This window comes from Microchirus variegatus (genome assembly GCF_963457635.1).
Source record: "Microchirus variegatus genome assembly, chromosome: 11".
NCBI lineage: Eukaryota > Metazoa > Chordata > Actinopteri > Pleuronectiformes > Soleidae > Microchirus > Microchirus variegatus.
Genome location: NC_139812.1, coordinates 795,886 through 814,761, shown reverse-complemented (window position 1 = coordinate 814,761; position 18,876 = coordinate 795,886). Strand labels below are relative to the sequence as shown.

Here is an 18,876-nt window from a genome sequence, read left to right as displayed (position 1 = left end):
CCATCTCCACACTTAGTGCTTCACTTTGAATATGAAAGTGCAAATTGATGAGTGTGTGTGAGTTGATTTGCAGGGCGTCTCCAGCTGTAGAACACCGAAACAGTGGAACATTTACTGTTTATTTGCCAACAAAATAATAATTATGTGGAAAAAAAAATCAACAACTCACAGACATGCGGATAAACTGAGTTTTAATAGTTTTGATTTGTACATTTGTAACAGTTATGTGTGCAACAAAACAGTACAGTTAGCACCAAGTTGGCCAACCCAAAAGATTGTTTCCTTGGTTTACACACATGAAATAATTTACCATCTACACTTTAAAGTACATGGAGATTACAGTACACTTTTCCTAAACTGAGACGTAGTCTCAAATCAAGCCACTAAGATTTACACCTTCTTATGTTTCGCTGCCGAGTGTCGTTATCATCACACACCCTGTATGACGCTCACCAAGATGTGAGCCAAAACGTTCATGCGTTCATGAGTGTCTCAGGTCGTCCGAACAACAGAAAAAGCTTCAAACGGAGGGAAAAACAACAAGTGCAGCCACAATATGGGCTCACAGCTGATCTGGCCTCACAACAGGACAGGGAGGGGTGACACTGCCGAGACCATGTTCAAATAAAAACACACACAACTGAGAAAATGCATGACAACCACACCGCCCTACTGACCCTGCAAACCAGTAACCAGTGCTTTTACACCAATTACCGATGTTAACCTTCACTTTTTAGATACCAGTTTCCCCAACATGATTTAAGAACACGGGCACCACTTTAAAAGTTCAGTGTGTATGATTTAGCGCCATCTACTGGTGAATTTGCACATTTCAACCAACCTTCCAAGTCTCAATTAATCGATTATTATTAGTCAATAACTAAATTGTAAAATGGTTTTATATTTGATTGATCGGGTATTTTTTACATTGAAATATTAAAAACAAAATTCAGCTTCGTATGTGAATAATTCATTTTCATTTTCATTAAAACCAAAAAAAATCTGGTTTGTGGACAAAACAAGACGTTAGAATATTGAGGTCAAACGACTAATTGAGAAAATAAATCACCGGATGCATCCATTATGAAAATAATCATTAGTTGCAGCCCTATACGAGAGGGGATAAAGCCACTACAAAAATTCCTACTGTCAGTGGTCGTTCTGCCTCGCATTGTCTTTTTTAAACTATGCAGAAGTCTTTCTCACCCAGAAGAGTGTTCAGCAACAAACTATAGAAGTGAATGGAGGCTGTGCACAGAGGGATGCAGCAGTGCTCTGCCCTTGTTCCCTCACTACACCTTTTTCATTTAAGGCCATGTTGAACCCCTCAGGGATACCACTACTCAAACAACTACTAACTTAAGACAAAGTTAACATTATCAAACTTGACCTTAAATGGTCCAAGTTTTGGAAGTATGAAGTTATTATATCCCCCATCTCACGTCTCCCAATAGACTCACTAATTCTTACGCACCATGAAATCCGTTCTGCACATACATGATACATATCCCTGTCATTCTGAAACAGAGGCAGATATCTCACTAACCACTGAGAAGCAAAGACATACCTGCATGGTACCAGAGGGGAAGTGAGAACATTTATTATTTTTTTTAAATGTCAGAACAAAACGGTACATCATTTCTAGTTTGATTTGAAGAATCAAATGCTTTTCCTGCCATTTTCTCGTTGAAAAAATATGAATCTACATAAGCAGAGTGAGTCCAACCAGGTATTTGTTAAACTCATAACAAATCAAAACCTCACACAAAACAAAACAGAGCTCTGTGGTGAACAAAGGTTCGGATTATTCTGTGAAATTAGAAAGAAAAGCTTCATGCACCACCTTTTCCCAGAGCTTTTAACATGTTCCTTAGTAAAACATGTTGCTCGGATGTTATGTCAAAAAAGTGAGCCAGCGAGTGACTTGCAATAATTTTTATTTTTTACGAAAGTTCCAAGTCGGCTTGAAATTGAATCTTTTAATATATTTCCAGTAATTCAGACTTTGGCGTGGAGTTGAAAGCTCATGAACAAGCTAGCGTGTGATCAAATGATTTAAAAATAATAGTTGGTGTGAAACCAAACCCATTTCTTTAAGTTGAAGACAGTCGATGTTTGGAGGAAAAGTTTGAAAATATCTGAGAACAAGTCATGATGTGCAGGTTTGTCCATCAGTGCTTGAAATCTGAACTGGGAGTTCTGTCAGCCCCTAAGTTTTTCTCACTCTTCTACTATTGCTGCGAATTTCCGAGGTCATGGGAACGCTGGGAACATGGAGTAACCTCACCTACATCCAAGTTAGGATTCCAAGATGTCTGCCACCATACAAACACTGCTATTAGTACCATTAATATCAACGTCGACATATTATTATGCCGTTTGTGTGCGTGTGAAATTCCACGTAGATCTTTATCGACTGGTATTGCAGACAACGGCGAGCCCAGCGTCCATGTTCTCCCGCACTCACAGCTCCGAGTCCGGACGTGAATGCAGCATATGGACGCGTTTCGGGTTAGCCATAGTTTAAAAATGAAACAGTATTATGTGTACGACTGATTTAGCGTGAAACAAACACATCAGAAGAGATATTCAGAGTAATAGTAGCAGTGTTCGTATGGTGGCAGCCCACCATCCTGTGTTTGAGTTGGTGAGGTTGCCCCGTGTTGGAAGTCAGAGTTTCGACTAGAAATGTAACGCACCATAACATCAGTGTACACTGTATAATATTTAGCTGTATGTACAATATTTGTTGTACACCAGGTGAAATATTTCAAAGAAAAATCACTGGTATGACCCTTTAAAGATAGATGTCCAATAATAAATGGCCATTAGGTTGCAGTCATTTTGTTTTTTTGGCCTGGTCATTTTAATGTATATGTGAGGTTGTTGATTTTTTCCCCAGAGCAGAGACACTGCTGCATTTATAATCATTACAATATCTCGGAAATGCTAACCCTTAAAATAAACACAGACCTCTGTGCTGAGTCAGCAGCGGTTTCCCCACTAATGCTACTTGAAGAACGACCACGTCCTTTCTGTAATGGGATTCACAAAAGTCAGATTGAGCTGGACAGCTTTGGACCAGGAGGGAAAAAAAACTACAAGAACAGAAAATAAATTACTCTTCTACTTTTTTAGATGATTGTTAATATTGCACATTGCCGTTTCACAAAAAAGCAAAACTGAATGAAACACATGGTGATGTAACTAAGCTTCCCTGTGTGGGGAAAAAAAATCTTCCATTGTCAAGTTGTTTTTCAATGAATGATGATGATGAAGGAATAGTTGAGTTTTTTTAAAAAGTGTGATTGTGTGAAGTACAGACACAGTCAGTGCTGACTGCGTCTCGTGTCCTCTGTGGTTAGAACAAACCATCACTAAATATGGCTACTTAACAAACGCATGCTTGGGTCTATGGTATGTTTGACACTATCTCACTCACTACAGTCTTTTCTGAGCAGAGACTGAAGTTTGTAAAACCACTCACCGTCCCACACTAAAGTCCATAAAGAAAACTAGTGCTCACATGGACTCTGGAGCTGCTGATCTGCTGCTGCCTCATTTGATACGTTTGTGCTGAAGTCAACAACGTGACAGACATGAACTTACTGATGGAGGCTACATTTGGTGATTTTCTCTGTGGACTTGGGAGAGCGAGAGGTTTAGAGAGACAGCAAATTCAGCTTCCTGTTGTAAGAGATTGGGGTCAGCGCTGACAATGAGTCAATACCTCGTACACAATTGCCATATGGCAATGTTAAACCACTTTAACGTTGCCATACAACAAATGTATGCAGTCATTTCAGAGTAAACTTCAAATATACAGTCTCAGCTGCAACAAAATGACCTCTACATGAATTCTACATTTTCCTTTTTTGTCTGAACTTCTATGTTGAAAACCCAAACTAACTGAGTTGATCCAGTGTTGCTCTGGGTGAACACTAGGGATGCACAATATTACAGATACGATATTGGCATCATGCGATACTTACGTATATCAGCAAACTAGTTTCCCTGATATGATTAATGATTAATGATTAAAACAGTAGGCTGAATTTCAATGAACAATAAGTGAAAATCAAATGTTGACCCTGTCAACGTTGTGCAAAGTTGTGGTGACGCTGTAGGCTCAGTGTTTCAGCTGTGGACAGCCATCCTTTTTTAACACTATTGGCAAAAGCAACACAAACAAAGCATACAGGGATATATCTATTTGTACCTGGTCTGATGGATAGTACAGGTACCGAGTGTTGGTGACACGGTAGGTGGGGTATGGATACGACGGTGTGATCAGTCAGACCTACAAACCTAAAACAAACCATAACTAAGTGACTCACAGTCTCTTATTACTTGCTGCGCAGCCGTTTGGACTGTCGTGGAAGGTCTGGGCTCTTTTTGGTGCGTTTAAGTGATGACCCTCCCTGGCCGTCCGGCACTAAGGGTAATGAGGCTGCCGCCACGCCGTCGCCACCCAGCAGCGCAGCACCAGACGCGCTGGCAGCAGTGGAAGACACGTTGCTGGATGTGGAGGGGACAGCCGCGCCAGGCCTGGCTCCTCCCATAGCAGCAGCATTGCTGTCCATCAGTTCGCGGAGCTTGTGCTCCAGCTCGGCGAGGCGGGCGTTCTGCTCACCAATCACCTGGGTCTGTTCCAGGAGCTTCTGTTCCTGGTCCTGCAGTTGCTTCTGCTGCTCCAGCTGCTTGACGCGGATCTCCTGCATCTCCCTGCGCAGTGCCGTCATCGACGCCCCGTTCACCTTCACCTGCTGCTGCACCTTGGTCATCTCTGAGCGCGACGGTGTGTTCTTGGCCAACAGGGACATGGTCGTCAGGGAGGTAGATGGACCTGCCACTGAAGATCACCACAGAAAGTCAGATATTTTTAGTTTACATGTACAAAAGACCCTTTCAAACATAAGGTTAACAAATGTGGCAGCAGAATAACCAATATGCATTCAGTCGTGCACATTGCTGCATTTCTGGAAGACATTTGGGGCAAAATTAAACTGCAACTATTTTGATAAGTGATGACAATACCACTTTTTTTTAACCAATATCAATAACAACAAACAACAGTTGGAGAATGCAACAAATACTCTTCTCCCATTGAGAAGAAATAAGCAGCCCACAACATGACTCAACAAATGCGGTTACATCATCATTTCCAGGTTTGGTAAACACTGAACCACATCATTCAACATTTTATGGAGCAAACAACTCATCGATCAATTGAGAAAATAATTTACAGATGAATCAATTTTGAAAATAATCTTTAGTTGCAGCCACAAGACAAAATTAGACATATAAACAGATAATTAAGTCGACATTCATCAACAAGTCATGGCCTTTTGCATTAATTTACCAAAAAAAAGCCTGTATTCAAAGTCATGTAAAGATAAATAAACAAAAAGTGCATATCATCTTCAACACATGTCACAAATCATGAGGGAGCGTGCCATTGGCATGCCGAGTGCTGGGTTAACCCGAGCTAACGCTGCTGTGCCGGCCACAGTTCGCACCGAGCGTCCACAGAGGTGGAGGTGATAACCGCCGACAACATCGCTGCCAAACTATAAATACGTCATATCTTAATACACAAACCACATGTTTAGACTCTAAATAGCTAATTTCTCACCTCAAATGATCTAAAAACTGCGTTCCGGGACAGAAAAATATTTATTTCAGGTGAGAAACGGCCACTGTTTTAATGTTATTCAGCGGCAACAACAACAGTCTTTCTCTCTTGTACGCCATTGCTCACTGTAGCCAAAAGCACAACAAACTTGCAGGAAATTGCAGTGCGTATCCGGCACCACGACGGAGAACTATGAAGGCTTGAGGGGTCTCCGTGGTTACGCAGTCGGATAACGCATTACGCAGTCTGAAGTAAAATGTTTATGTGGCCTTTACAGCTGTGGCAAAACAACTGAATGTGCATCATTCCACTGTCAGCCGCCTGTGGACTCGTTTCAGAGAGACTGGAACGACAGCGAACCGTGCACATGCCCGCTCCGGTACACGCGGCGACCAGAACTGACTGTTGGTCTGCACAACAGGCGGATTTCAGAGCAGACGGTCAGGAACCGCCTGCGGGCGATGAATCTCCGAGCACGTCGACCACACCAGGGTCTCGACCTCACGGCAGCCCAGCAGAAATGGATACTAATGCTCGCAAATTAAAGCCACTTTATTGATAAAGCTGTACTGTTATTTTTGGATAGTTACTCTGTTTTGTCACATAACAATAACAAGTTTTTCTTTGTGCGTTTATATTTTTGTTGAGTGTATACAAGACCAGCTTTAAGTCGCATCACTTCATACCAAATATAGGGTTAGGGTTAGGGTTACCTGGTGTGGACCCGATGAGGCGGCCCGACAGGTCAGCTCCAGGCAACTTCTTCTTCAGGATGGGGACGATCTTCTCGTCAAAGTACTCCATAGCCATGGAGGAGATGTCCCTCAGCTCCTGCAAAACCTCGTGAGCTCGCTGAGGGGCTCGGGTGGAGTTCACATAACGCAGAACGCGATAAATCTCATCTATCACCTGTCAACACACAAACACACTTGTCACCTGCAAGTCCAATGTCTGCAAAGAAATGTTATGGTTAACTTAATATAAAAAATATTTAAGTCAGAATGAAAGTATGACTAGCGTAAATGGTGTTAACCTCTTCTTCCCTGATGTACCCTGCCCCCGCTACTGTCACACGCAGCAACAAAAACGTCATAAAGCCAACTTTAATAAACATAGACCTGCTGCATACTCCCAGAAAGGTCAGAAACAACAAAAGGCTCATGAAAAACATTCTTATGTTCACCTAACACAGTTAAAACACCAATGGATCAAACCAGCAGGAGCGAAAAACACAGTTACAGCACACACCGGAGTGTCAGCGTGATTATGTAAACAAGATTCACAGATCCAGCCTCAAAATAAGAGCAAAACAACAACAACTGACTTTCAAGAAATACAAGCAGAAATGTTGTCTTACCTTTTTTAGAAGTGAAATTGTAAAACAGGTATTGAAAAAAGTATTGTTCAGGAACCGGTATCGAAGTGAAGGTATCGGTATTGATACATTTTTGATTGATACCCAGCCTGAGCCCTGTCTGTGTGTTTTTTACCGCTGTGCAATAAGGATGGGTTTAATGCAGGTCAAATTACCATCACAAAATTGGTATGTGGAAACTAAGATGTCACATCATGGCTTGAATTAAATCTGTGATTAAAGCTATACTTACCTTTCTTGCATGTCTCACAGCACAAAAATGTTAACATGAACACCTCCCCCTTCTTTAAAGTCCCACCATCCAGGGCAGAACAGCAGTGGCTATGGGCATGTGCGATTCATTAGCAGCCTGGACACAGAGTGCTCAGGTTGTCTCTGCTCTGACTGTAGGCTGAGACTGCAGAGGTTTCCGTGCTTTGGGAGGTGATCCCGCCAACACACGCTGTTTGTTGAGCACAGAAACTGCACTTGAGAGTCTCCAAACACCACAAAAAGTCGGCAGATTTAGCGACAAAGTCGCCACGTTGGTAACCCTGCTCTGTCAGAGATGTGCGCGACTCATAAGCTGCGACAGTGATCAACGAGGCACGCAACGGTGGCAACCTGGTGGGCTTATCCTTATATTTAGAGTGCCATACGCTTATTATTAGGAGCAATTTAAGATTACAAAAGAAAAGTGTAAAAACCCAAGAAAGGTAAGTATAGCTTTAATTGAAGTTTTGCAGTGCTGCGCTTACCTTTCCAGGGATGAAGCAGCAGAGGTTGGAGTCGACATATTTCATGAAGGTCATGTTGAGGAGAGACAGGCGTGTTTCCACGGCAGCCAGGATGTCAGCATGACGGGCCAGTGAGTGGTTCCTCCTCTCAGACTCTCGCCTGGAGACAATTCATCAAAGAGACACACTGACCTTCACATGTAATAATAATAATGATACATTTTATTTATGAGCGACTTTTTACACACCGTACATATATACAGTGGTATGTAGAAGTTTTATATATATACACATATATACACACACACACATATATATATATATATATACACACACATATATACATGCATATACATACACGCATATATGTATATAAATATATATATATATGTGTAACCCTAACCCATATATGTATATATATATACATATATACTAATATTGACTGTTAATGTAACTTTAATAAAAGTTGCCCATTGTTGTACAAATGTGTGCCTACACAGCTATGTTGTTGAATTGACTTTGATGTTTCACTTGAGTAGATCTGAAAAAATTAGAAGTCCTTCATGCCCTAATGGCCTTCCCCTGAGCATTCTTTTTTTTTTTTTTTAAAGGGAGAAAAGATGACTGAATATACCAGAATTTATCTCAATTTTTTTTACAAAATGTTTCATAATGGAATTATGTGATGTCCTTGCTGTTATATCACACTACGTGGTAAATCATCTCTGCAGTGAGTGTGTTGCTCATGCAGAGCACTTGTTCTTGCTGGTGTGATGCTGTGATACTTACCGAGGCAGCTGGGCTTTAACTTGTCTCTGACACAGACTATGGTAACGCTCCACCTTCAGGAAGCCCTGATTCAGGACACGCTGGCAGATCATGTCCATGCGCTTACACACCTGGAGGAGACGCACAAGAAAAAAGTGGTCAACAAAAGGGCAAGTATTTACACTATATATGCTGTTGTTTCTGTGGAGGTCACTTTGTTAAAAGGGACTGTTCTACCAATTCAGTAGTATCATAATTTTTCTGAATAAAAACTTAATATTTGTCAATTTTAGGGCTGTTATCAACCAAAGAAATTCTTGGTAGACTGAACCTAACTAGGGCTGCAACGATTAGTCGTCTTAATCTATTACGTCGACGACAAAAGTGTTACCGTTGTTGTAAATCACACACCACCACTTCATGCTCATCTGTCGGTCCAAACACACACTAGCACTATCCAGAACTAGCTACAGGAAGTGCTGGGGGCAGTATTGCTTGCAGTTTACATCCCGCAAGCAAGCAGAGAAGAAGAACGCGCAAATTATGGTGGGAAACGGACGAACCCGGAGCCGCTGTATGATCACGCACTGCAGAGAAGGGAGTTCACAAATAACGTCGATACCTCATAGATATTAAATCACATGCACATTTACTCATCAAAATCATGGAGGAAGCTTCAAGTCGAAGCTGCTTTGACATACTTAATTTAAGTCTCTGTCGATACTAGCTTTAATTATAAATTGTAAAGCTCTTTCACTTATCAAATGTGTGATTTGGAGCATATTAATTCGATATTTAAGCTGTAAGAAATCTGTGATAATTTGCTTCAGGTGTTTCACTGTGATAAATATTGTGTTGAGTGTACGCTCGAGTCCACTGTATAAAGGTTGAACAGAAGTCCAAAATGGGTAGTAACGAAGATAATCGTGATTAATCAACTAATCGAAAAAAATAATCGATAGATTAGTCAAGTGCTCTACGTCGGTTACGGAGAGCCCTCTACATCGTCGGAGAGGCTCTCCGGGCTAACCCGGAGACGACGCAGAGACTCTACAACAGGTTCTGCGTCGACGCAGAGGACTCTGCGTAGCCTACACAGAGCACTTTACGCAGGAGTATAAATTGGGCTTTAGAAGATGGTTCATCCATCACCTGCCTGCACCCAGTCATGCAAAATAAGGATAACATGAGAGGCAGTGACAGTTTCTGAGAATCAGTATAACCAGTGAAGAGTAACACAGCTGCTCCAACACAGCCAGTGAGAGAACGTGTCACATGTACCTCCAGCAGTGTGAGTGCAGGATGAGCTGCAGTGGTGAAAACAGAGCAGTGAATCATGTCCACTGATAACACACACACTGAACACAAGTAGAGCAGAGACACGGGGAGATTTAATTCATGCTACATCTTCTGTTCGGCGACTCTGTCACTGTCAGTCTGTGTCTGCCTGTCTCCGTCCAACGTGTCTGTCTGTCTGCCCGTCTGCCTGCTGCTGCCAATAAGCTAACAGAACAATAAGCGCTACGGGCCGCAGCTACAACTGCAGCTCAAGAGTGTGTCCACAGTGAAATATCATCCCCATCATTCTGTTTCCACCAACATTTCCCAGCTCTAACACGCAGGAGTCAGTGCATGTGGCTAACGCTAGCTTTGTTCACCCTTCCAGCTACTTTGTTTTTGTTGTGCTTACCGAGCGAAGCAGGCTAATTTCATCGTAAGAGAGCATGTGGAGGACGGTCTCGATGGCCACGATGGGTAGTCCCAACAGCGGGTTGTTCTGGTGCGGCAGGTCCGGCGGAGGGGAGGACTGCCGCGTTGTCAATGAGTCCGAGTCCAATGACCCGACACCTCCATCACTCCTCTCTACAACGGCCGCCATCTTGCTTAGCAAAGGAGGAGGCGGAAGTGACGCGTTTTTAAAGGAAGCTCGGTCCATTTTCCCCCGGTGTTTTTTTTTTTAAAACTTTATTTAACAAATAATGTACACACAACAAGTCTGACATCTTTTTACCTCTTCAAATGAACATGTGCATTGGAAAATTTGTGGAAATCTCTCCACGACTTAATGTCGTCCAGTTCCACAGACATGGACTTTTGGTCCTTTCAAAATATTCAATTAGGGGTAATCCTCAAACACAAAGAGCCTGAGTTTTTAGTGAATAATCTCATTATTATCACAAAATTTTACATACACAAATGTCGATATGCCAAATCCCCCCCCCCCCTATTGGCCCGCTCTTAAGAATGAACTTTCCCTGTTACAAAAAACTCTGAAACTAATAAATAGTCCCCAGGCAATTAAACTGTATACATTTTTAGTAGAATTGAACCTTTCATAAACCCCTTGTATGTAATTGTTTTTGTATTTACTGGTCTTTTTACTTTTATGTTATTTATTTACTTATTTATTTTCTATTCTGTTTGTTTGTTTGTTTGTCTTTTCTTTTTTTATCTCTCTATTTTGCCCTTATTTCTTTCCTTATTCTTGAATATGTTGAATGTCTGATTTAGACTTGAGATTGTCATTGTCAGAATTCCTCTGCTTTCACTTCCGTGTTGGCAAGTCTACATTTTCTTCTCAACTCAGCTCTTTCATATTCCATTTGAATTTCTGCACACAACCCAATTAGTGATAGTGAATTTGTCATCTTTATTATACACCAGTAGTGAACACACACATTTCTCTCAAAGTGTAATATTCTCCATTATAAATAACTTATTGATGTTTTTATTGAATTCAATCCATTATTTGTGTAACGACAGGAAAAAAAGCTTCTCGATAAATCAAGTGCAGTATCAAAACATAAGTATATACACACTTACAAAGACGTCTACCAAGCAAAATAATATAATGGGGAAGAGACATGATATCAGGGACTTTGGACATGACACTTGATTGATGATTCAACTGGTTAGACATTTGAGAAAGGTGACAGTAACTCAAATAATTGTTGAAGCATGTGATACAAGACACATATCCATGGGAACTGACAATACACAAGACCATCTTTGGACACAAAAACATGGAACCGTGAGACAGCAGAAGACCACATTGTGAATGTCATTCATAGTCATAATTTCACTCAATGTCAGTTGAGTCCAGTTCAGTCAGGAACCTCTGACACTTGCTCATGAGGACTTTGATGGCCTCTGTGACGAGGACGTCTGGAGGCAGGATGCCCGTCGACTCCACAGTAACTGTGTGAGGGGAAAAAAACACATGCAGTATCAAGTACTACAGTATAAAAATACAAGTCTTTCTAATTTCAGTACAACATAATTCAGTTTAAACCCCCAGAGTTAGCGGTTTCCTTCAGAGACAACAGGCAAACTGTCTCATGGTGAATGATGACAGGTTTTCACAAGATGAACATAAAGTCTGTACTGAATATCAAACTTGTTTTTTAAAAAGATATTTCAGGCATTTTAATTGAAAGACGCAAGGGAAAATTAATCTTAGCCATAAATAACTACACCTCCAATAAAAACTGTCATCATGTACATCATGCAATCAAACTTCAAAATACACAAACTATCCCTCTGAGGTGAGAAATGCTGTGAATTGTTTTGCGTCAATGAGAAATTATAGATAGGAACAATATTTAAGGAATACAGATGGAAATTAGCTTTCTGCAAAATTTGGTGCACCCAACTATTCATTTTGTTGAAATGACTATTGTACGTGCACACTGTCCTGAAAATAAAAAATAAAATCAATAAATACATTTGACGTACAGATGAAATGGTCTCGCACTCTTCCGATTTTCACCAAATTCTTTAGGTCATCGTGTCGAAGGACTTCCCTGCTGCACGTGTCCAGACGACTGTTGACTACTTTGGCGACCTTTGACCCTGAGATGGAAAACACAAGGAGGCAAATTATTTCTTTAAACTAGAGACATTGAGTCCATCCTTGATGCACTCGACACATATGCTATTCTGACTTTCTGTGGAGTTCTTTATAGGTTTATGCTCACGATGCTATTCACATATTTGTGTGTATTCCTGAGATCTAATAAATGTCATGACTGAATATTCTTATATATATATACATGATGTATATATATCTATATATATTTGTGCAGGGTTGCACCACATTTGTATCCCTTTCACACATTTTGATCGGCTCCAGGCTGACACTTTTCTAAAAGTATACATCTGATCCTATGGGTGTGGAATAATGGATGGTTGTTGTCACTGTAGAACTTCAAGACAGGTGTCAATCAACCTGTCAACCACAGGGAACCACCTCCCTCTTGTGGTCATCGAAAAAGTTTGTTTCTGTGTCCGTTTTTTTGCAGCTCTGTGTGTCTGTTCGTCGTTTGTTTCCGCACTTGCCACTATGACCAGCAAAGGCACTTTTGCCTGTTAGGAATGTATCACTCTTTATGTCTGAGCCTAATGTTTAATATATCTTGTGCACTTTTGTTTACATCCATTTCATTTATTGTTTTGATTGTGTATGTTTTTTTATTGGTATTTATAGTTTTTGATTGTTTTTTATTCCAGTGCAATTTTTGTTAATGGAGACCGACAGTCCATTTTATTTATAGTTTTTTTGTTTAATCAAGTACATTTTTTGTTAATGGAGTCTGGGAGACTGTTTTTGGTTGTTTTGTTCATTTATTTGGGATATTTAAAATGTCCAGTCCAGTTCCAGTGTTAAATATTCTTTAGAAATCAAAGTTTATTGATCTTTGAAAAGGTGTACCTGCATTATTAGGCCATATAACATGCTGCCCTCATGACGAGGGTTTCAGTCAGGTTAGTTCTTCTTACCATTTACATCTTCCAGATCTATAACTCCTCGTGAGAAGCATCGTTTTAAGCGCTCTGCCTTCTCTCCTTCCACTGGTTCCAGAATGGTGATCTCAGGCAGAAGGCGGTAACTGGCTGTGGCCACTGGGGAAAACTTGGCATGGTCTTGACCTGAACACAGAACAGAGAGCACTGAAAATTGAGACCGAAAAAGAGACCGATTCCATAATATCCGCGCGCGTTTCTCGCGGATATAATGAGTTCACAGGATGCTGATTAAGCCCATGAGCTCCACATGAGCTTTCTCCCCCTTTTTTGACCTCCCCAAACCAGACTTGTAACTCACGTGGCTGCCAGGTCATTTGAGTACATGTAAGATGTGTTGATGATTTTTAAATTCCATTTTTACATTTTTGATCGAGACACTGAAACAAGCGTTTACCAATTCCTTTGACACAGTGCATGGTAATGTCCAGCTCCTGTCCTGGTCGGAGCTGAGCTATCAGGATGTCGCCATGTACGGGTCCAATTTTGGAGTCTGCAAACACATCTGCTTGGTTTCCAACGGGGACCCACTTTATGTCCTTGGAATAAACTGAGGAGACAGCACATAGTAACGAACAAGAAGAAATTATCACATTAATGTTTGATCTGATCAAACCTGCCGTGTACACATGTCTGTGATTCTCTGGTGTCTCCTGAAACCTACCCATGTGGTTCAGGTAGAGCTCTTGTGGATCAGATGACTCTTTGCTGGCTCTAGGATTCCTGCTACATTTAACTTTTAGCTGCATTTGAATCGTGTCGATTTCTGATACTTCTTCCTCTGTCATTTCTTCCTCTGGAATAAACACAACTTGGTCATCTTTGCACACTCCAGGTACACCACAGCAGTATAAAGTATAGTATTCACAGTGTTGTTTTACCAGTGTTCCTGTATTCAAACAGGCGGGGGTCAGCTTTGATGGGGATGAGGCCTAATCTGTGGGCCAAGACTTCATCCTGGACGATGGATGTGTTGTTGTAGATAAATACCTTCTCTATAGCCATGGTGGGCACCTACAAGTAAAAAATTTTAAAACTACATTTATTTACTATAGACTCTACATATATGAGCAAAATGTCACAGAAAGTTCACACTACACAACTTGCAGTCATAACTGATGATGAGGGGTTACTAAAAAATATTTCACCAAGAAGAGCCCTGACATTTCAAAAACACACGGTCACAAAAAAAGTCCCAGGTCGACCACACACATTTTCCTGTAACAATTCTCACAATGATCTCCATTATTTTTGGCATCGACCAGTCATTGATGTAACAACTGTTGAACTCTTAAATGAAATCTCCTCGCTTAAATTGGTTAAATATCATCATTATTTATTAAAAGAACACAGTCCAGACTTGTTCTATAGAAAACATAACCTCTGTAATCACCTCTGTTGTGATTTGATGAAATAAATTAAATTGACTTGACTTTCGGTATACCATCACAGTAGGGGGAAACAGTGAAAGCACATAACAGGTAAAGAACGTGTGTAATGTATGTGCTTTCTCTCATGTTTACCATATGAAACACCTAACAGACCAACCTCTGCCAGTAAGATCCGTCGGAAAGCATTAGCAATGGCTGCATCTATTCCCACCATGTCAAACTCCATACTGCTCTCATCCATGTTCACCATGTCAATTCTGAAGTTCTGCAAAAAAGAAAGAAAGAAGATATATTTTCATTCTATATTCATACACTCAAAAAATACATCACAAAACCTGTATGTTGACTGAACAGAAAATAATACGATGAACTATGCATTTCGTTTTGGGCATAAAATATGATATATTAGTGAGGATATTCATAAATATAATGATTTGCTAACACCTTACCATAACTATAAACATCACAATTAGATGCCTAACCCTAACCCTGTCTTTAAACTAAACATAATTCTAACATAGGTTTCTCAACAGTGGACTGGAAGTGGCTAGATGGACTCATGGAGAGAAGGATGATAGCCAAACTATCATTTATGATGGCCAACCTGGCCCACACTCTGCAGGAAACCAATGCAGCACTGGTCAGCTCATTCACTGTCACATCCTAAATGTCTGAAGGAGAAGCATCGTAGGTTGTTCGACTCTGCTGCTGTTAGACTGTACAACAAGCACTGCTCTCACTAGACCACAAGTAACTCATTTCCCTGAGGGCGTCATCCTTAGGGATCAATAAAGTCAAGTCTAAGTCTGTAACAAGTCACTCATCCGTCTGCAATGTAACACTGTCATTTTTTCACTGTCAAATGCAATAATTCCTGTGCAATCTTGGTTTACATTGTGATTATAAAGCCCATTCTGTATATATTCTGGATAATTAATATGTATATACTGTATAGTGTATTCTATATTTTATAATCGAAATGGTTCTATTTTAAAAATGTATAGATGTGTAAATGCATGTTTATTATTTATTACATTTACATTTACTCTCTGCTGCAGTGACAGTTTACATTTCAATGGAATAAGGATTATCTTATCTTACTTCCTGTACATATATATATTATATTATTACATTATATATGTGATATTATATTCATACAGACTTGATGCAACTGATCTGATCCTGGTCTCTTTCTTCTGTCTCTAGTACCTAACCCACTTCTTTCCTTCTCTGTCTTTCCCCCATGTTTCCTTTCATCCCTACAGGTCTGGTTTCTTTCGGGTGTCTCTTCTGTCTATAATATTGAAAAGGCTTATAGAGGTGTATAACATATGTCATTAGGGATGCACCGATCCACCTTTTTTCACTTCCGATCCGATCCCGATATCTGACTTTAGATAGCTGCCGATACTATTCCGATATGGATGCTCTGTTTGCTTTAATATTATTATCATTGTTTTTGTCATCATTTTGATTATAAGGCTTTGATTACGGTGGCCGACAGGGGCAAATGCACTGCAAACCCCAAAACACCAGCAAATAAGAAAACGCCAGCAAATAAGAAAACACCAGCAAATAAGAAAACGCCGGCAAATAAGAAAACGCCAGCAAGTAACAAAACGGAAGTGCTCCAGGTCTGTGGGGGCGCTGTCGTGCAGGTCTTCGACAAACCTGTTGACTCGCAGTGTTGGAGTAGCATCCAGCTGCAGCCCCGGAGACCAACACCCTGGCGTGATAAGAGTGGTTTAATGGACGGGGTTTTTTTCTAAAAACTTTATTTACACACCGAAACGACGGGAGTGGTTTGACGGAAGTGATTTTTTATCTTAAACATGAACGAAGAAAGAATACAAAAGTACGTTAGCCTGTCCATATGCTTAATATATTGAGTATAAATACCACAAGTATCTCCCCACGGAGCTCCACGTTTATACTTTTTTCAACTTTTTACACATTAAACACATTATTTAGATTAATATTAACTGTTTTACATTAGTTTAACTTTCATATTTTCTTATTTTCCACAAATTTCCGTGCCCCACACCCTGGAGCGCCACAGCGGGGACAACGACCACCACCTACCCGCCTCCCTGGAGCCCCAGAGCGGATACAACAAGCACCACATACACACACCCCATGGAGCTCCGCTGTTATACTTTTGGCACCGTTTTACACATTTTTCACACTATTAACTAATAAAACCTTGTCAGATATCAATGTTTCTTCCCTTTACTACTACTCACTTACTGTTTATTTGTAAAACTAACTAAACTAAATCTAAAAAATAAAATTTTAAAAATCGTCAAGTCATAATTTTACAATAAAGGTTTCTTTCTTTTTTTGTTTGAACGGTGATTATTGTTGTACACACACATAACACCTGTGCAGTGTATTAATGGTTGTGTATTAAGCTCTATATTATGCTCTACCCCAGTGTGGGGACCACTGCACTACACTACACAACTGTATTGTAATGTACTATGATGAGCTGCCATTGAGTTGATCTGACCTGCAGACGAATGGCAGATGTGAATTAGCTCTATGTTATAATCTAACACACTGCTGTGTCGCTTATGAAAACACACAGGTAATCAGATTGTGCTTGAATTACACACACACACACACACACACAGAAAGGAGAAAAAGTTACCTTTTGAAATGTACTCATGTCCCATGTGTCGTCATAACCTGGATAGTTTCCAGGGAAGTCTGTAGTATGAACCTAAGAGCAATAACAACATGAGAAAAACATTATAATAATGTGTAAACAAAGTGATGCCAACGTGTTTACGTACTGCTACTAAACACGTTAACACCAATACTGCAGTAGGAATGACAATTATCACATCCATGCACATAGTGTCGTCATATCACTCGGAGGAAAAGTGTTAAGTCCCGCAAACGTTACGTCAGAAGAAGAAACTTACATTTTTTATACCGAATTCTCCAAGAATCACTCGATTCCGAATCTCTTCCACGTTATTCATGGTCGCAGCCATTTTGTTGTAATGTCGTTGCTCCGCCCTCACTTCCGCTTCGGTCTGTATGTCAAGTATGCCAGTATGTACTTGCTTACTTGGAAAGTACATACTTGAGAAGTACGACTGAAGTACATACTTGCCAAGTACGGGAGTACACGAGTATGATCTCTTCAATTGGAACTACAGCGTACTTCCTTGTTCTACTGTTTTAATGGCGGGTGGCGCGAAGCACTTTAAGCCTCATTACCGCCACCTACAGTGTTGATGAATGAACATATTAAATACTTTTAATAAATACATATATTGTCTTTATTTTCACATTTTAAATATTTTATACACTTTAAAATGTGTCCATTATATGTAAATACATATACAATGACAGTGCGACTTTAATCTAAATCTAAAATTCAAAGTTACAATAAATGAAACATTAATATTATACAAAAGTTCACACTGTCAGGTCAAAACGTTTGCATTAAAAACAAAACAACACGTCAACAACAAATCTATGGATCACACCAAGTATGTAATGACGTAGCCGTCTGAACCAGCGGATCATTCCATCAGGACAGGCCGAGGTAACGCTGCCCTCTGCTGGGCACTGTGAGCACCGAGCGTCCACAGATGCGGAGCTGATAACCTCCAACAGCGCCGCTGTCATACTATAAATACGTCATATCTTATTACACAAACCACATGGTTGGAATTCTAAATAACTAATTTCTCGCCTCAAATGATTTTAAAACTGTGTTCCGGGACACAGAAGATATTTATTTCAGGTTTAAAGTAGTGTTTTATCCTGCTACGTTCCGCCGAAATGCATTCTGGGATATATGGCTTCCCCAAGTACGCTCAAGTCACCACCCGATGCATACTTGGTAAAATGGGCGGAGCGAGAACACTTGCAGAGAACACTTGCTAACAGATAACAACATCATTTCACTCCATAACATGAAAAACAAGTTGTGTTAATATTGCCGTGTCTAAAACAAGTCTTTGGCTTTAAGGGAGTTGCACTTTCCTGCAGTTCCATTCTTTCCAAAATAGTTCTATTCAGGGACAAAAGACATGTTATTACGAAATAAAATGATTAACTAGTAGTAGTTTTCTTTCATGCCACCAACTACAACTAGTGCACATGGCGAAATAAGCACTACATAAAAAATGCCACATCTATGTTAAGTCAAGTTTAACTTAAAACAAAAGT

General features: G+C 40.3%; 2 protein-coding genes across 2 annotated transcripts; both read right to left on the bottom strand.

Annotated features, from left to right (window-relative positions):
- Positions 1 to 184: 184 nt before the first annotated feature.
- Positions 185 to 10,373, bottom strand: fbxo28 (F-box protein 28; the record flags this gene model as incomplete). Its single annotated transcript, XM_083897714.1, has 5 exons — positions 185 to 4,852; positions 6,349 to 6,544; positions 7,748 to 7,886; positions 8,516 to 8,625; positions 10,185 to 10,373. The coding sequence occupies 5 exons, from the start codon at positions 10,371 to 10,373 to the stop codon at positions 4,347 to 4,349; spliced, it is 1,140 nt and encodes a 379-aa protein (XP_083753840.1). The 3' UTR covers positions 185 to 4,346.
- An 811-nt stretch (positions 10,374 to 11,184) lies between these two features.
- On the bottom strand, positions 11,185 to 17,779 carry polr1c (RNA polymerase I and III subunit C). The gene is made up of 9 exons (XM_083897954.1): positions 17,616 to 17,779; positions 17,339 to 17,410; positions 14,846 to 14,953; positions 14,179 to 14,311; positions 13,962 to 14,093; positions 13,695 to 13,847; positions 13,274 to 13,423; positions 12,230 to 12,346; positions 11,185 to 11,692 (listed from the first exon to the last, which is right to left on the bottom strand). The coding sequence occupies exons 1-9, from the start codon at positions 17,775 to 17,777 to the stop codon at positions 11,574 to 11,576; spliced, it is 1,146 nt and encodes a 381-aa protein (XP_083754080.1). The 5' UTR covers positions 17,778 to 17,779; the 3' UTR covers positions 11,185 to 11,573.
- Between the last annotated feature and the right edge of the window lie 1,097 nt (positions 17,780 to 18,876).

Excerpts from the sequence above, each read along its gene's own strand:
- polr1c (XM_083897954.1), bottom strand. The coding sequence starts at position 17,777 with ATGTACTTTCCAAGTAAGCAAGTACATACTGGCATACTTGACATACAG. Across the intron at positions 13,424-13,694 it reads GCACTGTGTCAAAGGAATTG|GTCAAGACCATGCCAAGTTT; the intron begins GTAAACGCTTGT and ends TTCTGTGTTCAG. Across the intron at positions 11,693-12,229 it reads AGTGCGAGACCATTTCATCT|TTACTGTGGAGTCGACGGGC; the intron begins GTACGTCAAATG and ends CCCCTCACACAG.